Here is an 18074-nt window from a genome sequence, read left to right on the forward strand (position 1 = left end):
CCTCCGCATATGGCCCAGGCCTGGCTGGTCAGGGTCAGCCTCCGCATTTGGCCCAGGCCTGGCTGGTCAGGGTCAGCCTCTGCATGGCCAGGCCTATGGGGCTCCCTGTCCTCCCAACTCCAAGGTGGCCTCTAGGAACCAGCATGTGGAGCCTTAGCAGTAAGTACTGACAGGTGTAAGAGCTGAAGCTCCAAACCCCATAAGGGCCTTAAAATTCAGAACAGAGGTGTTGAATGCGCCAGTGAGATGCCCCCAATGTGCAAACAAGGGCACTTCAGATCTGAGGGGTCTCTCTGGTCACTCACCTGCAGTGTATGCAGGCCCAGGGGCACTGGCATTTGGTTGGAGGGACCAGAGCAGCTGAACTGGGTGGCAGAGGTGGAGTGGGTCTGAACCGCTCCCCTGGGCCGGCCTTGGCAGGTACCTGCCCACTTGCCAGAGCAGCTAGCTGCTGGCCTCAATGACTCTGACAGAGCCACAAGCTCAAAGTATAGGGGCAACAAGTCTCCATGGACGCTTCTCTGCCAATGCGCTCACCTCTGGGGACTCATCCTGAGAGCCAGTCTCCCCTTAGGGCCTCTGTCTCCCCATCTAGAGCACAGATCTCCGAGAGTAGGGCTGGGAGAAGTTCCTCTGGGGTCTGGGCAGGCCTACCCAGGGGCAGTGCCCAGTGAGAGCCAAGTCATGGAGGAAGGAAGGGTCGGATGCTCATCATGAGACAAGGCTGTCTTCCCGACCTCTCCAGAGCCGATGCACCTGCAAGCTGGGCTTTGCTGGGGACGGCTACCAGTGCAGTCCCATCGACCCCTGCCGGGCAGGCAATGGTGGCTGCCACGGCCTGGTAAGGGTGCAAGGCTCAGAGCCCTGGGGAGGCTTTCTGGGTGGGCCTGGGCTATAGTTCTCCCTCCCTCCCCATCTCTGGGTGTCTCTCTGTATCCTGTCAGGATGAAGAGCTTTCTAAACTTCAAATCCAACCATGTCACTCCTCTTCCCCTTCACCCCTCCTTACTAAGGTCCCACTCCTGCCCAGCCTCCTCTCTCTGTTCCACTCCTGCCCCTGTTCCACGGTCCTTGGCTGTGCTGAACTACTCGCTGTCCCCTGCCCTTGCTCCACCCCACCATACCCCTGCCTCTGCGAGCCGCACCTGGGCCTGGCTAGCTCCTGCTCTCAGCTTGGGCTTCTGAGAGTGCTCCCACAGCCCTGGGGTCCCCAGCACTCACCTGGCATGGGTAATGCTCATGTCAGATACCCAGTGATCCTGGGTGGCAGGGCTAGGCACACCGAAGGAGTGCCACCAACACAGACCGAGTGGCTGTAGAACAAGGGGTGGGGCTGGGGCTGGGGCTGGGGCTGGGTGGCTGGATAGGCAGAGAGATGCAGGAGGGAGGGCCCAGCTGCCATCTGGGTCTGAATGGAGGCCCTTTCTCACTCCCACTGCAGGCCACCTGCCAGGCAGTGGGGGGGAGGTCAGCGGGTCTGCACATGCCCCCCTGGCTTTGGGGGTGATGGTCTCAGCTGTTACGGAGACATCTTCCAGGTAAGAGGTGCTCAGGCTCATTTTCTGTCTTCCCCGTGCTTGGCTGGGGAGGAGCCCTCTCCAGCACCTCAGGCGGGAAAGGGACGCTGCTCAGGACCCGTGGTGGGGAAGGGGCCTGAATTTGCCTTTGGTCTTGTGACCTCAGCCTTTTCCCTTCCCTTAGGAGCTGGAGGCAAATGCCCACTTCTCCGTCTTCTACCAGTGGTTCAAGGTAGGACAGGGCAAAATTCTGGGGTTGGGGGCACAAATCCAGGAGGCCTGCCTGGATGGAGGGGTGCCATATAACATCTCCAAGAGCAGGAGGTTGGGGGCAGGTCTGGAGCCTAGAGCAGGGGATCTGAAGATGGTGGCTGCCTTCGTCACTCCCACCCTGCTCCCTGTGTGTGTGCAGAGTGCCGGCATCACGCTTCCTGCCGACCGCCAAGTCACAGCCCTGGTGCCCTCTGAGGCTGCCGTCCGTCGGCTGAGCCCCGAGGACCAAGCTTTCTGGCTGCAGCCACGGATGCTGCCGAACCTGGTCAGGTGGGACCACCATTGCCAGGCTGCAGGAGGGGCTTCCTGCAGGACCCTGCCCCTCCCCGGCAAGTCCTCAGCCTGGCAGGCGCTTACCCACTGGGGTGGGCCCAGTACCAAAGGTCTCCATAACTTACACTAACTGATTCCATGAACCTCCCAAACTGTGCCCCCTCCAGGGCCCATTTTCTCCAGGGTGCCTTCTTCGAGAAGGACCTAGCCCGGCTGCATGGGCAGGAAGCGGCCACCCTGGACCCCAGCACACACTGGGAGATTCGCAACATTAGTGGGGTATGTGGTGAACCCTGGGCCACAAAGGGACCAGGTGGTGCATGGGAGGGAGCCCCAGTGGCTGCAGGCTCTCCCACACCAGGGATGAGATTGGGGTCCCATCGCCCTGCCCAGAGCTGGGCTCAGAGGACGTGCTCAGGACACATTGCTGATGGGCGCTGAGTCTCTGGGCCAAGAGTGACTGGCTGCTGGGGGCCATCTGTCCATCTGAGCTGCCCATGCACACCCACCCTTCTCGTTACATGCCCTGTGGAGTCTGTGTGCTTAGCTGGTGGATCCTGAGTCTGACTCGGGATCAGAGTCGGCTCCTGGGAGGAGCTTCTGTGCAGGACCCAGCCTCTGGGCCACCCTGGGGACCACCTGTGGGTGCCTGTGTGCCTGGCAGGCTCTCTGTTGGGGCTGCCCCACCTTTAAGGGTCTATCTGTGCCCACCTGTGGCTGAGCTCTCCTGCTGCCTTCCAGAGGGTCTGGGTGCAGAATGCCAGCGTGGACGTGGCTGACCTCCTTGCCACCAACGGTGTCCTACACATCATCAGCCAGGTATGGCTGGAGGAGGGTGTGCTCAGGGAACCTTGCAGGCAGGCCATGAAGCAGTGACATGCTGACCAGGCCCCTGTGCTCTGTACCAGGTCTTGCTGCCCCCTCGAGCGGATGTGCCTGGTGTGCAGGGGTTGCTGCAGCAGTTGGACTTGGTGCCTGCCTTCAGCCTCTTCCGGGACTTGCTGCAGGTAAGGAAGGCTGGCAAGAGGGGACATGCCTGCTCACAGGGCACTGTGCCCCAGGTCCAGAGGGAGCTGGCAGGCTCCCAGGGTCAAGACTGACAACTAATATGCCCATTTCTGACCTCCACCCCATCCCTAGCACCATAGGTTGGTTCCTCAGATTGAGGCTGCCACTGCCTACACCATCTTCGTGCCCACCAACCACTCCCTGGAGGCCCAGGGCAACAGCAGCCGCCTGGTGAGGCCATGGAGATGTGGCAATGGCAGGGGGGCAAAGGCACAGAGGGCAAGCCTCCCATCCCACCACGAAGGGACGCAGTGGGTGTGGCAGTCTGTCCAGGGTACTTAGTTATCCTGGGGTCCCCTGAGCTTTCTCTTTCCCTCCCAGGACGCAGACACAGTGCGGCACCATGTGATCCTGGGGGAGGCCCTCTCCATGGAAGCCCTGGGGAAGGGTGGACACCGCAACTCCCTCCTGGGCCCTGCCCATTGGATTGTCTTCTACAACCACAGCGGCCAGGTTTGGGGGGCAGGGAGCAGGGAGACCCTAGCCTGGGCTCCTACTCCTGAAGATCTCTTCCTTCCCTTTGGAGTTTCCTCAGCTGGGAGCCTCTAATCTCTGCTCCGGGGAGCCACCTGGCCCTGGAGTACCGCCTGACCTTACAGCCCCGCCTGGTGAGGGTGGTGGGAGGGTGGATTCAGCTTCCATCTCTCTCCCCAGCCTGAGGTAAACCATGTACCGCTGGAAGGCCCCATGCTGGAGGCCCCCGGCCGCTCGCTGATTGGCCTGTCGGGGGTCCTGACAGTGGGCTCAAGCCGCTGCCTGCATAGTCACGCTGAGGCCCTGCGGGTGAGGGGCTGGGGCCACGGGAGGGCTGGCAGGGGGGTTCAGGCCTGGGAGCTGCTGGCTGGCCTGACTGGAGGAGCACATGGTCGGGGTGTCCTGGAGGAACGGCAGGGGTCCAGCCCTGGATTGCCTGATGCCCCACCCGTTTTTGCCTAGGAGAAATGCGTAAACTGCACCAGGAAATTCCGCTGCACTCAGGGCTACCAGCTGCAGGTGAGACTGGCTTAGCGCAGCTCTGCCCCTGTGCTGCCTGCCCTCACTTCTGCCAGGGTGCCTGATCCCCTTACCTTCCAGCCCAGCTCTGCTTGGCCCAGGCATCCAGGCACAGGGAACTGGGTGGCAGACATCCCCATAGAGGCCTGGAGGGCTGGTCTGCTCTTCTTAGAAGACTCCCTCAGACTTGCAGCCTGAGGCTTGGATTCTGTCTGCCCTCTCCCATCGGTCAGTCTGTCTTGGTCCCTCCCTGACCCTTCTGCTGTCCTGCTCATCTGCCTGATACCTGTAGTCCATGTGTCTGTCTCGCTGTTCACTGCCCTGCCCCTGCCCAAGCCACTGGCTGACTCCTGCCTGTCACCATTTCCAGGACACGCCCAGGAAAAGCTGTGTCTACCGATCTGGCTTCTCCTTTGCCCGGGGCTGCTCTTACACATGTGCCAAGAAGATCCAGGTTTGCCCTGAAGCCCCCACCCCAAGCCTGTCCAGAGAGAGGGAGGTGGGAGTTGGGGAGGACCAGGGAGGAGCCCAGTTGGGATCTTAAGGGCAGAGGCTGGGCTGGGACTAGGTTGAGGCCAGAACCCAGATGAAGGAGAGGGGAGAGGGGTTTGAAGTCAGAGGACGAGTGTTTGTCCCTGTATCTGCTCCCCCAGGGAACGGGGGGAGCGGAGACAGGGAGAGGAAGAAAGGGCAGTCCGGAGCTGGCTCTATCAGCCAAAGCCCAGGGGCAGCAACTGGGCCTGCCTGGCCCCTCACTGTGGGATCTCGGTGCAGCCCCTCCCTACTTGAGCCTCAGTTTCCCCACCTTGCCAGAGGGAGGGTTTTAGGAGACATCTCTGTGTCTCTCTTGGCTCTGACCTGCTCATCTCTGGGTCTGGGGTTCCAAGGGGCTTTGCTCCATGGCTCTGTGGCCCTGAGATGCCTCCGTTCCCCTTCCCCCTGACATCCGTACTCGGCCTCTCTCGCCCTCTCTCCCACACCCGCTCCAACAGGTGCCAGACTGCTGTCCTGGCTTCTTTGGCACGCTGTGTGAGCCATGCCCAGGGGGCCTGGGGGGTGTGTGCTCAGGCCACGGGCAGTGCCAGGACAGGTTCCTGGGCAGCGGGGAGTGCCGCTGCCATGAGGGCTTCCACGGAACAGCCTGTGAGATGTGTGAGCTGGGCCGCTATGGACCCAACTGCACCGGAGGTGAGGACAGGAGGGCAGGGGTGGGTTCCTGGCAGCAGAGAGCAGCCTGGAGACCCCAGCCAGGACAGGATAGAGGCACTGGGTAACTCCTGTCCTCCTTCGTCCCATTGCAGTGTGTGACTGTGCCCATGGGCTGTGCCAGGAGGGGCTGCAAGGGGACGGAAGCTGTGTCTGTAACGTGGGCTGGCAGGGCCTCCGCTGTGACCAGAGTGAGTGGGTCCCCAGGGGGAGAGGGCAGGTGGCTACTGAGGAGGCAGTTCCTGAGTCTGAATGACCAGAGTCATCCTCTTGCCCCCCAGAAATCGCCAGCCCTCAGTGCCCTAGGAAGTGTGACCCCAATGCCAAGTGAGTGGGCCCAGTCTGGGACAGGTGGGTGAGTGGCGGGGGCCCTGGGGGTCAAGGCACGGCTGGACAGGCATGGGCTAAGCCGCTGCCACTCCTCCCAGCTGCGTTCAGGACTCGGCCGGAGCCCCCACCTGTGTCTGCGCCGCAGGATACTCTGGCAGTGGCACCTTCTGCTCAGGTCCAGCCACATGGATACCCGGAGCCCTCCCTGAAGTTTTGGGGTGGCTGTCCCCACAGAGCCCCTTCACTCCCTCTAGGCCCAGCTGTTCTCGCTGTCCCATCTCGGGCCTCACCCTTCCCTCTGACTTTTTCCTTTCTCTCATGCCCTCCTCTCCTGTCCCCCCCGGCCTGTGCCTGCTCCTTACGACTCTCTGGGACCATCTCCTCTAGAGGTGGACCCCTGTGCCCATGGCCACGGGGGCTGCTCCCCCCATGCCAACTGTACCAAGGTGGCACCTGGGCAGCGGACATGCACCTGCCAGGATGGCTACACGGGCGATGGGGAGCTGTGCCAGGGTGAGACTGGGCCCCCAACCTGGGTTGTATGTGGGGCTAGGGGTCTGGCTTCAGTGATCCCAGTCAGACTAGGAAAGGCTGAGGGGCATGGGAACATGGGGGGACTGGGGGTGCTGAGAGAGGAGGGGTGGGATCTGAAGGTACAGAGGACAGATGAAGGGGGGGGATGCTGCTAAGGGCCACCCCCATCCCAGTGTCTCTTCCCTCAGAAATTAACAGCTGTCTCATCCACCATGGGGGCTGCCACATTCACGCCGAGTGCATCCCCACAGGCCCCCAGCAGGTCAGCATGGCAGGGGTGGACATGAGGGCCAGGCCGTGCCCTCACAGGGTAGGGCCTCCCTTCAGGGCAGGCCTGGGGAGGGGTGACCCTTTTACCCAGGGTGCTGGACAGCTGTTGGCTCCCAGCAGCTCCACTGATCGAAACTGGGGACAGGTCTCCTGCAGCTGCCTCGAGGGCTACAGTGGGGATGGCATCCGGACCTGTGACCTCCTGGACCCCTGCTCTAAGGTTGGGCCCCTAATCCTGCCCTCCTTCACAGGGAGAGGGGACTGAGGCAGGAACCAGCCCTCCTCACTTCCAGCAGGGTCCTAAGAGCTTCTGCAGGGTGGGCCATCCTCCCCTCCAGCTCGAGTTTGATCAGTGGGAAAGAGGATGTGAGGGGCTGAGAAGGGGCCTTCATGCCTCTTTCATAGGGCTGGGTGGAATAGAGAAGTCCCAGAAGCCACTGATACCTTCCTCTCCTGTCCCTGCCTCAGAACAATGGAGGTTGCAGCCCTTATGCCATGTGCAAAAGCACAGGGGATGGCCAGAGGACCTGTACCTGTGACACAGCTCACACCGTGGGGGACGGCCTCACCTGCCGCACCCGAGTCGGCCTGGTAATGATGCCCAAGTCAGACCCCTGATCTGGTCTTGGCTGTGCCCCATGGGCCTGACCCATGGTTTTGGCGAAGACCTGATCCTGATCCTGGCCATGACCATGACCCTTAGCCTGACCCCTGACTGTACATGGGCCTGACCCCAGCTATGACCCATGAAACTAGCCCTGACCCCAACTCAGACCCCCCCGGCTTTCCTTCCCTCATGTCTGCCTTGGCTAGACCTTGGGGCGCAGGTGCTGGGACAGGCACCAGGCCCTGAATGGGGGCCGCCCCAAATCTGAGCTGACCCTCGCCCCCTCAGGAGCTCCAGAAGGATAAGCATGCCTCATTCTTCAGCCTCCATCTCCTGGTGAGTGGCCAGCCTGGGCCTCTGTGACATACAAGTCCCACCCCTCTTTGGGCTTCTGTCCCCATCTTGTCAGGGGGTTGGCTGGTTTGCTCTCTCTGAGTTCAAGTCCTCCCCAGGAGATCCATGGAGGCTGCAGGCTGCTCCCCTTCCATTCATGCCGTTACCCCCCCACCCCCGCAGGAATACAAGGAGCTCAAGGGCGATGGGCCTTTCACCATCTTCGTGCCGCACGCTTCTCTAATGAGCAACCTGTCGCAGGTACACAGCCCCCAGAGCCAGGCTGGGCAGGGCTGGGCGCTCCGGTGGCAGCCCTGCATAGGCTGGGGGAGCAGTCAAGGACCCCACTCCCCTCGCGACTCTGCTCCAGGATGAGCTGGCCCGGATTCGCGCGCATCGCCAGCTGGTGTTTCGCTACCACGTGATTGGCTGCCGGCGACTGCGGAGCGAGGATCTGCTGGAGCAGGGGTACGCCACGGCGCTCTCGGGGCACACACTGCGCTTCAGCGAGAGGGAGGTGAGCCCCAGTCCTGGCCTGGCCCGCCCCGCCCGCCCCCCACTGCACGCCTGTGCCTGGCCCTCACCGACGCGATCCGGACCCTCACCTCCCCCAGCCAGGGGGCGTCTCCAAGAGAGGGAGCTGAGTCCAGGCCGGGACCCCACCCACGATCTGTGCCTCACCCACTACGGTGGGCCTGTCTAGCCCAGAGCCCTCGGGTGCTTCTGAGAACAGAGCCCCGCCCCCTGCCCTGACTCTGCCCTGGATCCCGCCCACCTCCAGTCCTGGTCTCGAACCCGGGACTGCCTGCACCCTAAGACTCGCCCAACCCAGGCTCCGCCCCATCTCAGGCCCCGCCCCATCTCAGGCCCCGGCAGCTTCCGAGCACCCCACCCATCGGCTTCATCAGCCCCGTGCCCCGCCCCCAGGGCAGCATATACCTCAACGACTTCGCGCGTGTGGTGAGCAGCGACCATGAGGCTGTGAACGGCATCCTGCACTTCATCGACCGTGTCCTGCTGCCCCCCGAGGCGCTGCACTGGGAGCCGGGTGATGCCCCGGTCCTGAGGGTATGACAGGCACAGGCCTAGGAGCTGGAAGGCAGGCAGCTGGGGGCCTAGGATCCTCCCTTCCCGCCTGGCCTAGCTGTTTATCAGTGCCTTTCCCCAGAGAAACGTCACCGCCGCTGCCCAGAGCTTTGGTTACAAGATCGTCAGTAGCCTCCTGAAGGTACTGGTGGGCCTGTCATTGTGAGCATATTTGCACATGTACACTTGTGCACGTGTGTATGCGTACCTATGCCCCAAAGCCTGGGCAGACACTTGTGCGAGTATATGTGCGTACCTATGCTCCAAAGCCTGGCCAGGGACTGCCACTGAGGTTGGGTCACACCACCTGTGTGCAGACTGTCCTGTGTGAGCCTGTATGTATGAACTCACGTGTGTACAGGCCACATCTGTGTGCATGAGCCCCACAGGGTGAGCACAGGGGTGTGCTAAGTGTGTGCTGCATTCCCGATAGCAGTGTGCACGGCTGAGATGTGTGCATGCTCGTGCCTGCCTGGGATGGCCACAGATGAGTGTGGGTGCCTCTGGAGCCCCTTCCACTCTGTGCCACAGCCCCCCGACTTGGCTCACTAGTCTCTGACTGGGCTGCAACTGCCGCATCTTTGCTGCATCCCACCAGATGGCTGGTCTCCTGCCCCTGCTTCGAGACCCATCCCATAGGCCCTTCACAATGCTGTGGCCCACAGACACCGCCTTGCAAGCCCTGCCTCTGGAACGCCAGGCCTGGCTGTACCATGAGGACCACCGTGACAAGCTAGCAGCCATTCTGCGGGGACACATAATCCGCAATGTCGAGGTGGGTGCAGCCCCCAGCCTTGGCCTCGCTGTCTGCAGCTCAGCCTGCCTCTCCGTCTCCAACCATGACTCCACCTGCTAGGCCTTGGCATCTGACCTGCCCAATCTGGGCCCACTTCGAACTATGCATGGGACCCCCATCTCTTTCTCCTGCAGCCGAATGCGGCCCGTGAGTCTGTGGAAAGGGCTTGGATGAGGGGAGTAGGAGGCAGGGGCCCTGGCAGTGGGGGCTGGAGTGTACCTGTGGCCCTCGAGTACCTCACATTCTCCCCTTGCAGGGTGAACTCATGGTGGGTGAGGATGATGCCCACATTGTACAGCGTCACTTGCCCTTTGAGGGTGGCCTGGCCTACGGCATTGACCAGCTGCTGGAGCCACCTGGCCTTGGTGCTCGCTGTGACCGCTTTGAGACCCGGGCCCTGCGACTGGTGAGGGAGGCCAGAGGCAGACGGGCGGGAGGCCACCCTGTCTGTGGTGTCCATCCACCTGACTTTGCTGTCTTGGCCTCCCTCCCTTCCAGAACATTTGCAGCATCTGCGGGCTGGAGCCACCCTGTCCTCAGGGGTCACAGGAGCAGGTAGAGAGATGGGGGCTGAGGGAATGGGGTGGGGGATGGATTGGGGGTGGGCAGAACCCAAGGACCACCAAACTCAGAACCACCAAACTGCGGCCTCAATCCTTCGGCCCAGGGCAGACCTGAGGCCTGCTGGCGCTTATCCTCGAAGTTTTGGACATACCCTTCGCTGCACTCTTTGGGACTACGCAACGTCTGGGTCCAGCCCAATCTTTGGGGTCGGCCCCAAACCCTGGGCAGGGGCTGCCACCGCAATTGTGTCACCACCACCTGGAAACCCAGCTGCTGCCCTGGTCACTATGGCAGTGAGTGCCAAGGTGAGCCCTGAGACACTGTTGACCTGCACCTCTATTCCCCCAAGAGAGCCAAGGTACAGCTCTGGCCATTGTCCCTGAGAGAGTGCTGGGGTATGTGGGGCTGCGGAGTTCTGGGTGGTTAGATTTTACTAGTGGGAGTGCTGGGAGAGGGCAGGGCCGGAGAGTGGACGGTGCAGAACCTGGGGAGCAGTGCTGGGGGATCTTGATGTTCTCCAGGACACAGGCCTGGAGGGATCTTAGCAGTGTGGGCATGTGGGTCAGGGACAGATGGCAGGGCTAGGCTGGAGGTACATGTGCAGGGGTCCTGGTGAGAGCCCCTGGCCCCGCCTCACTTCTCCCACCCTATCCTCCAGCTTGCCCTGGCGGCCCCAACAGCCCTTGTAGTGACCATGGCGTGTGCATGGATGGCATGAGTGGCAGTGGCCAGTGTCTGTGCCGTTCAGGTTTCGTGGGGACAGCCTGTGAACTCTGTGCTCCCGGTGCCTTTGGGCCCCATTGTCAAGGTGGGCCATCCCCCGCCCCACCCCACACCCCGTTACTTTGGCCCCTGTGGGCTAATCTTTATCTTCCCGCCGACCCTTTCCCCAGCCTGCCTCTGCACTGTGCATGGCCGCTGTGATGAGGGCCTTGGGGGCTCTGGCTCCTGCTTCTGTGATGAGGGCTGGACTGGGCCACGCTGTGAGGTGCAACTGGGTGAGTAGCCCACGCTGCACACTTATGTACATGTGCACACATCAGTAAAAACACTAAGGGTGGGTGGAACAGGCGGAGGCCAAGAAGGCAACTACTAATCTGATTCTGGGGGCTGGGCCCTGGGGGGCAGAGCTGCAGCCTGTGTGCACCCCACCCTGTGCACCTGAGGCCGTGTGCCGTGCAGGGAACAGCTGCGAGTGCAGCCTGGGCTACGAAGGGGACGGCCGCATGTGTACAGGTAGGCAGGTGGGCAGGGACATGGAGGTGGGAGGCCCCCACTCCCCTGCAGCCACCGGGTCCAACCACTCCTTCCCTGCCCTCAGTGGCAGACCTGTGCCAGGATGGGCATGGTGGTTGCAGTGAGCATGCCAACTGCAGCCAGGTGGGAACAGTGGTCATTTGTACCTGCCTGCCCAACTACGAGGGTGATGGCTGGAGCTGCCGCGCCCGCAACCCCTGCACAGATGGCCACCGTGGGGGCTGCAGCGAGCATGCCGACTGCCTGAGCACCGGCCTGGTGAGCAGGTGGGGGAGCTGAGCAGCCAGGGTGGGGAGGCCCAGCAGGCCTTTCGGCCTCTGAAGGGCACCCACTGCTCTCCCCAACCCAGAACACACGGCGCTGTGAGTGCCATGCAGGCTACGTGGGTGATGGACTGCAGTGTCTAGAGGAGTCGGAACCACCTGTGGACCGCTGCCTGGGCCAGCCACCACCCTGCCACTCAGATGCCGTGTGCACTGACCTGCACTTCCAGGGTGTGTCCCCTGCCCATTCCCAATACCCGTTTCATCCCTCAGAGCCAGCCCGCTGACCGTGCACACCTCCCTTCTGCAGAGAAACGGGCTGGCGTCTTCCACCTCCAGGCCACCAGTGGCCCTTATGGTCTGAACTTTTCCGAGGCTGAGGCGGCATGTGAAGCCCAGGGAGCTGTCCTTGCTTCATTCCCTCAGCTCTCTGCTGCCCAGCAGGTGTGTGGGGCCCAGAAGTTGGGGCCAAGCCTTTGGGGGAGGCCTTAACTGGGTCTTGGGGTCTCAGCATCCCCTCTTGTTCCTACAGCTGGGCTTCCACCTGTGCCTCATGGGCTGGCTGGCCAATGGCTCTGCTGCCCACCCTGTGGTTTTCCCTACGGCGGACTGTGGCAGTGGTCGGGTGGGCATAGTCAGCCTGGGTGCTCGAAAGAACCTCTCGGAGCGCTGGGACGCCTACTGCTTCCGCGTGCAAGGTGCGTCCACCCGACCAAACCCTACTTCCCCAGCTCTGCCCCTTCCCACCAATCCACTGAGCCACTGACCTGCCTTTCCTGCAGATGTGGCCTGCCAATGCCGAGACGGCTTCGTGGGGGATGGGATCAGCATGTGCAACGGGAAGCTGCTGGATGTGCTGGCTGCCACTGCCAACTTCTCCACTTTCTATGGGGTGTGTGGGGCCCAGCCTTGGGGATGGGGGGGTGCAGAGCAGCAAGTGTCCCCGAGGAGGGAGCCTGCTCACAGCTCTGCCTCTCCTCCAAGCCAGATGCTGCTGGGCTATGCCAATGCCACCCAGCGTGGTCTCGACTTCCTGGACTTCCTGCAGGACGAGCTCACCTATAAGACGCTATTCGTCCCTGTCAACGAAGGCTTTGTGGACAACATGGTAACCAGCAGGGATGTGGGGAGACCAGAGTCCGAGTCAGCTGTCTCCAGCTGGTCCAGGCCAACAGGCCTTGCTCTGCCCGCAGACGCTGAGTGGCCCAGACCTGGAGCTGCATGCCTCCAACACCACCTTCCTAAGTGCCAACGCCAGCCAGGGGAAGTTGCTTCTGGCCCACTCAGGCCTCAGCCTCATCATCAGTGACGTGGGCCCTGACAACAGTTCCTGGGCCCCTGTGGTGAGTGTGGCCACTGTCCCACCCTGCTGGCACTGGCCCTCACTGTGGGGCCTGACGCTGGTCTCCCTGCAGGCCCCAGGGACAGTTGTGGTTAGCCATGTCATCATGTGGGACATCATGGCCTTCAACGGCATCATCCATGCTCTGGCCAGCCCTCTCCTGGCACCTCCACAGCCCGTGAGTTGGGGAAGGGGGAGGCAGAGCCTTTCCTGCACCCCCCCCAACCACAACCTGTGAATCTGGGGAACGGGGTGGGACAGCTCCCACCAGGACCTCAACACATTCCCTGTTTGTAGTGGGCGGTGCTGGCACCTGAGGCCCCACCTGTGGCAGCAGGTGTGGGGGCTGTGCTTGCCGCTGGAGCCTTGCTCGGCCTGGTGGCCGGAGCCCTCTACCTCCGTACCCGAGGCAAGCCCACTGGCTTTGGCTTCTCTGCCTTCCAGGTAGGGCTGGGTTGGGGCTGCCATGGCAGGTACTTGGATCTCACGCAAGGAGCCTCACCACTCACCCCTCTGCTGCTCACAGGCGGAAGATGATGCTGATGATGACTTCTCACCATGGCAAGAAGGGACCAACCCCACCCTGGTCTCTGTCCCCAACCCTATCTTTGGCAGCCATGACGCCTTTTGTGAACCCTTTGATGTGAGCATGGAAGTGTGGCGGATGTGGGATGGGTCCAGGCCCTAGTCACGCCCATCACCAACAGCCCTGCTCTCCTAGGACTCACTCTTAGAGGAAGATTTCCCTGACACCCAGAGGATCCTCACAGTCAAGTGACGAGGCTGGGGCCGAAAGCAGAGGCACATGCAGGGAGGAAACCATTTCTATTGCTTGTCTGGGTGGATGCCCTGGGTAGATGGGGCAGGAAGGGTAGGGGGGAGCCTGTCCGGGACAATAAAGGTGCCCTCAGCGGATGTGAGCCATGTCGCCGAGGAAGGGGGTCTTCATGCAGCCCGTGCAGAGCTGGTCCATCCAGAGCGGGGCCTCATGCTGCAGGGGCGTGCGGCGTGGGTAGAAGGTGAAGTCCACGCGGTAGTTGAGCAGGCAGCTGAGGGAGGCCATGTAGAGGTCAGAGAAGCGCACGAGGCGCCTGGAGAAGTAGGTGGGGTTGTGGAAAGTGCGGAAGATGCTGCCGAACTGTGCGTTGAACAGGGCCTTGGTGATGCACCTGATGAAGGAGACAGGGTGCGCTCGAAGGGTGGGCCCGGGGTGGTGGCTTGGCTGGGACGCCTGCCCTCGCCCCACATGCTCACCTCAGCTCCTGCCGCTCTTTCATCCAGGCAGCTAGCACCTGCCTTGACTCCGCGTCCTGATAGGTCTGGGGACACCGGGTGTGCGTTGGGCGTGTGCACCCAGGAGGCTACAGGCCTGGCCCTCCCACAGCCACCCCGGCCTGCACCTGCATGCGCTCCAGCAGCCCTGTGAGCGCCTGCTGCCACGTCAGTGAGTGCATGTACTGCTCCGTGTTGATGATGCGGATCTCACGCTCCAGCTCGGGGATGATGGCGCCCGTGCGCCAGCCATGCCGCAGCATGAGATCCTGGTGGGTGGGGCAGTGGAACTGGGCTGAGCACCAGTTGGTGGGGGGTGTTCCCGGTCCTCCCCACCTGTAGCCCAGCCCTGCTTCCCTCACCGCCAGGTCACTATAGAGGTGGTCCCCGAAGTAGAGCACGCGGGGGCCACGCCATTCCGTCAAGCGTAGGAAGTCAAACAGGTTTCCCTGGGGAGAGAGGGGAACGCTGCTGAGCCAAGTGCCTTGTCCTCCCCCAGTTCTCCCTCCCGAATCCCAGATCCAGCTGGATGCTGGCTGCCCTTTCCCGTGGCCTTGCTGCTCCCTCCCTGGGCCCTTTCCCCTCCTACTTGGGAAGGGGAATCTGCCTGCCACAGGAAGGTACCCTGTAGGCTGATGTGGTACCCATGCCTCCAGGGGTCCTCCCTGTGGTCTCATACATATGCCAGGCTAGGGACTGAGACCCTGTTTATAAGAAAATAACTGTAGGGAAGACTTCACAGCCCTGAACTCCTTGCTGGTTTCCCCTGCCTCAGCACAGAGGGACCCAGCAGAACAATGGCAGATCTCACCAGGGCCACCAATGTCTTGGAGCTGTAGAAATCTGGAGCCACTCAGCCAGGCCCACACGTAACTGGGGAAGCTCACAGGGCAGCAGAAACTGAGGGGCCCAGAGCAGAGAGCAGGAATCACCAGACCAGTGCTCAGGCTGCAGCCACCAGAGCAGGAGTCCACACCCCAAAAGCGAGAGGAATTTATACCCAGGAACAACAGTTCAGAGCAGTCTGCATCCAAAGCCTTAGAAGTGGAAGTGCTGGGGGAAACAGGTGGTGTGCGAGAAGCGAATTGCTAAAATAAGTTCAAGTGGAGTGGCAGAGGCCCAGGCAGGCCCTGGATCGAGAAAAAGAATCTCAAGGGGCAGGAGTCTGAGAGACTCTTAGTGACAGGCAAAATCCAACACACAGAGTAAGGCAGCTTCAGAATATTGGGCATAAAGAACCGCCTGAAAGCTGCCAGGGAAGAAAGTCATGCATTTCCCACAAAGGTGCATGACTCTCTTCACCTGGGGCCAGATGCCAAGGCCGGGGAGAGCAGTGCCCTCAGAGCTGAGGGGACACACCTGAGCCTGAGGGCTGTGGAGAGTTTGGGTGCAGCAGAGTGGGAGGTGGAGCAGCGGGCAGGGCTGAGAGGGTGGGAGCGTTTCCTCCAAGCCAGGCCTGGGTATTGGCCACCCCACACTGCTCCCCTGGCTAGCTGCTGGCTTCCCCCTCCCTCAGCCCCAAGGCCTTTAGAACCCCTAGCCTGAAGCAGCCCAGCTCAGCCAGGATTTCCGCATTTCAGCCAGGGCTAAACCTTCATCACTGCCTGCTCATCGACACCCAATCCCCCCAGCACCAGTCCCTCTTATTTTCCTAGCCAGGTAAGAAGGAGGAGTTTCCCTAGAGCACCCAGTGAACTGCCCCCAACCACACTGCTTCTGGCTACAGCAGAGAGTGCTCAGCCCCAACGAATGACACCATTCATCAGGCATTTTACGATCTCTGACCATTCTTGTCTTTTGAAGACAAGGTCTTGCATTGTTGCCCAAGCGAGTGCAGCGGTGTGCTCAAAGCTCACTGCAGCCTTGAACTCCTGGGCTCAAGTGATCCTCCCACCTCAGCCTCTGGAATAGCTGGGGCCACAAGTGCATGCTACCATGCCCCACTAACTTTTTATATTTTTAGTAGAGATGGAGTTTCGCTATGTTAGCCAGGCTAGTCTCAAACTCCTGAGCTCAAGAAACTAATCCTGCCGCCTGAGCCTCCCAAACTGCTGGGATTAAAGGCTGAGCCTCTGTGCCTGGCCCACTGGCCATCCAGAGGGCTTTATACCACAGCTTCAGCAGAATATTACACCTCATTTGCAGACAAGGGAAGCAAGGCACAGAGGTCAGGCAACCAGCCCAGGCTCCCTGTGCTGAGTAGTGGAGTTGGAATTCAGAATCAGGCAGCTTGACCCAGAGGTTGAGCTCTTGTTGCCACCCAGACCTGCTCCCTGCCGACCATTCCCTGGGAGGCCCTGGCTCCAACCCCACGGTATGAGGCTGCTTAGGGCTGAGGAGCTGTGCTGCTTCCTCAGAGGCTGCCTCTGCACAACCTGGGGGCCTGGTTAAGCCCTGTGCCCTACCACATGCTGCTCTCCCCAGATGGCTCTCACCTGCCGATAGATCTTGCCCTTTTCCAGGCGGGTGATCCGGTCCCACTGAAGCGAGCCCTTCTCGTCGAGTTTTCTGAAAGGCCTGGGGTGCAGGTAAAGGGCCTGACTTCCAATCTGTGGCAGGGCCACAGGCCGTGTAACCCTTATCCCTCCTCTGTAAAGGCCTACCTGCTCAAGTGGACCCATGCCAGCAAGGGGGTGTCCTCACCCCAAGCATACTGGGCAGTGGGCAAGGGCCACATTGGCCTCCTGCTTTATTCCCCTGCCTGGCCCTGCGACACCCCCCAGGCCCATACTTGCGCCGGTCAGTGAAGAAGCTGGGCTTGTCCGCCTGGACGATGACCACATCGAAGAGCTGGCGCCAATCGGGACCCACCATGTGCCGCATCCCCTTGTCTCTGTGCAGAGGAGGTTCAGGTGGCAAGTGGTCTGAGGGTGGCTCTGTGCCTACCCTCCCCACCCAGGGCCCCGGCCCTGCTGTCCCTCCATCCACAGTGGGCTGGACTCACACGAAGCTGAAAGGACTGTTGGTGATGAGGAACAGCTGTTTCCCATGGGCCACCAGGCGGCTCAGGACAGCAAACGTCTCATCCCCTCTCAGGATGTATTTTTCTAATGGGGCAGACGGGACTGTGAGGGCCAGCCCTGCCACCTGCTCAGGCCGGCCACGGCAGGGCTTCTGCCCACCCTTACCCATGTCCTGCTCGATCCACTGGTACATGAGGCCCTTCACATGCACGTCTCGGATGGCGTCCTGGGGGCAGTGGAGAATAGGTAAGGTGCAGTAAGGCCCAGGCAGACCTGTCCCGCTGTGGCTGGACTTAGCCGTCCCGGACATCTGAGGGCAGGCCTGGCATCCTCACCGTCACGTCCTTGTAGAGGTGCGCTTGGTCAAACTCCAGGCCGTGGCCCAGAAAGTAGTCCACCACACAGGACAGCAGAGCCATCTCTGGCAGCGAGAAGATGTCCATGAACTGCTTAATGGAGGGACCCTGCGGGGCGGGGTGGGGGGGGCGGTGGGAGGGCGGAGGACATGGTCTTAGTCACCCTTTGGGGCCCCACCCCCTTCAGTGCTGGATATGAAGGCCCCAAATCTGCCCTGGGACATGGGCATGGCCCATGGGGCAGGCTGGCTGCTGCTGGGGTATGGAGTACCTTGCCGTAGAAGCCGCTCGTCTGGTACAATGGGATGTGCTGGGTGCCCCCATATAGCTCGATCACCTCCTCATCTGGCACAGGCTGGAGGCCCCTGAGCAGACCCACAGACACCATCAGTCCAAGGCAGTCCTGAGCCCAGGCAGCAGCATAGGGTGGGGCAGAGCTGGAGACAGGGCAGAGCCAACTGACCTGTAGGCTGTCCCCAGCTGCACGTAGTGGTAGGCGTCAATCTTCATCAGGAGGCTCTGGGGACGCCAGGGATTCAGTTTCACCATACCCCAAGCCAGCCTCTTTCAGCCCATGTCAGAACCCCAGCTGGATGGTGCTGAGGGGAATGATCATACCAAGAAGAGGCCAAGGAGGGAGCCCCTATACAGGTCCTGCCACTCACCTTTGGAATGTCATAGTGGAGGCCACGGATGGCAAAGCTGGGGTTGTAGTCATATTTCTGAATCCCCTCTGGGTACTGTCGGGGTAAAAGGGCCAGGCCTAAGCCA

At 61.5% G+C, this 18074-nt stretch overlaps 2 protein-coding genes across 4 annotated transcripts; one reads left to right on the forward strand and one right to left on the reverse strand.

Annotated features, from left to right (window-relative positions):
* The first annotated feature begins 1707 nt into the window (after window positions 1-1707).
* Window positions 1708-13664, forward strand: LOC116546685 (stabilin-1). 3 transcript variants are annotated; one of them, XM_032272873.1, is made up of 41 exons: window positions 1708-1749; window positions 1930-2060; window positions 2231-2342; window positions 2805-2882; window positions 2972-3070; window positions 3204-3302; window positions 3453-3584; window positions 3786-3914; window positions 4068-4124; window positions 4495-4578; window positions 5117-5312; window positions 5426-5521; window positions 5612-5657; window positions 5759-5835; window positions 6048-6173; window positions 6383-6456; window positions 6610-6684; window positions 6933-7055; window positions 7360-7407; window positions 7588-7665; window positions 7775-7921; window positions 8332-8472; window positions 8573-8632; window positions 9089-9265; window positions 9347-9433; window positions 9543-9692; window positions 9785-9841; window positions 9954-10155; window positions 10509-10658; window positions 10744-10848; window positions 10979-11086; window positions 11172-11365; window positions 11457-11601; window positions 11681-11814; window positions 11903-12068; window positions 12153-12262; window positions 12359-12478; window positions 12564-12890; window positions 13010-13156; window positions 13239-13355; window positions 13434-13664. In XM_032272873.1, the coding sequence occupies exons 2-41, from the start codon at window positions 2041-2043 to the stop codon at window positions 13488-13490; spliced, it is 4650 nt and encodes a 1549-aa protein (XP_032128764.1). In that variant the 5' UTR covers window positions 1708-1749; window positions 1930-2040; the 3' UTR covers window positions 13491-13664. The 3 variants fall into 3 exon arrangements, with proteins under 3 accessions (XP_032128764.1, XP_032128766.1, XP_032128765.1); XM_032272875.1 differs by lacking the exon at window positions 10509-10658; XM_032272874.1 differs by lacking the exon at window positions 6610-6684.
* On the reverse strand, window positions 13521-18040 carry LOC116546686 (5'-nucleotidase domain-containing protein 2). The gene is made up of 12 exons (XM_032272876.1): window positions 17969-18040; window positions 17767-17822; window positions 17575-17668; window positions 17283-17411; window positions 17113-17173; window positions 16929-17031; window positions 16716-16817; window positions 16420-16501; window positions 14347-14433; window positions 14113-14253; window positions 13967-14031; window positions 13521-13881 (listed from the first exon to the last, which is right to left on the reverse strand). The coding sequence occupies exons 2-12, from the start codon at window positions 17811-17813 to the stop codon at window positions 13620-13622; spliced, it is 1173 nt and encodes a 390-aa protein (XP_032128767.1). The 5' UTR covers window positions 17814-17822; window positions 17969-18040; the 3' UTR covers window positions 13521-13619.
* Window positions 18041-18074: the final 34 nt, after the last annotated feature.

This window comes from Sapajus apella, unplaced genomic scaffold (assembly GCF_009761245.1).
Source record: "Sapajus apella isolate SASKATOON/1434 unplaced genomic scaffold, GSC_monkey_1.0 scaffold1224, whole genome shotgun sequence".
Taxonomy (NCBI): domain Eukaryota; kingdom Metazoa; phylum Chordata; class Mammalia; order Primates; family Cebidae; genus Sapajus; species Sapajus apella.

Excerpts from the sequence above, each read along its gene's own strand:
- LOC116546686 (XM_032272876.1), bottom strand. The coding sequence starts at position 17,813 with ATGAAGATTGACGCCTACCACTACGTGCAGCTGGGGACAGCCTACAG. Across the intron at positions 17,174-17,282 it reads ACCTCTACAAGGACGTGACG|GACGCCATCCGAGACGTGCA; the intron begins GTGAGGATGCCA and ends CACTGCCCCCAG. Across the intron at positions 17,032-17,112 it reads GTGGATCGAGCAGGACATGG|AAAAATACATCCTGAGAGGG; the intron begins GTAAGGGTGGGC and ends CTGCCCCATTAG.
- LOC116546685 (XM_032272873.1), top strand. The coding sequence starts at position 2,041 with ATGCTGCCGAACCTGGTCAG. Across the intron at positions 2,883-2,971 it reads TCCTACACATCATCAGCCAG|GTCTTGCTGCCCCCTCGAGC; the intron begins GTATGGCTGGAG and ends GCTCTGTACCAG. Across the intron at positions 9,266-9,346 it reads ACATAATCCGCAATGTCGAG|GCCTTGGCATCTGACCTGCC; the intron begins GTGGGTGCAGCC and ends TCCACCTGCTAG.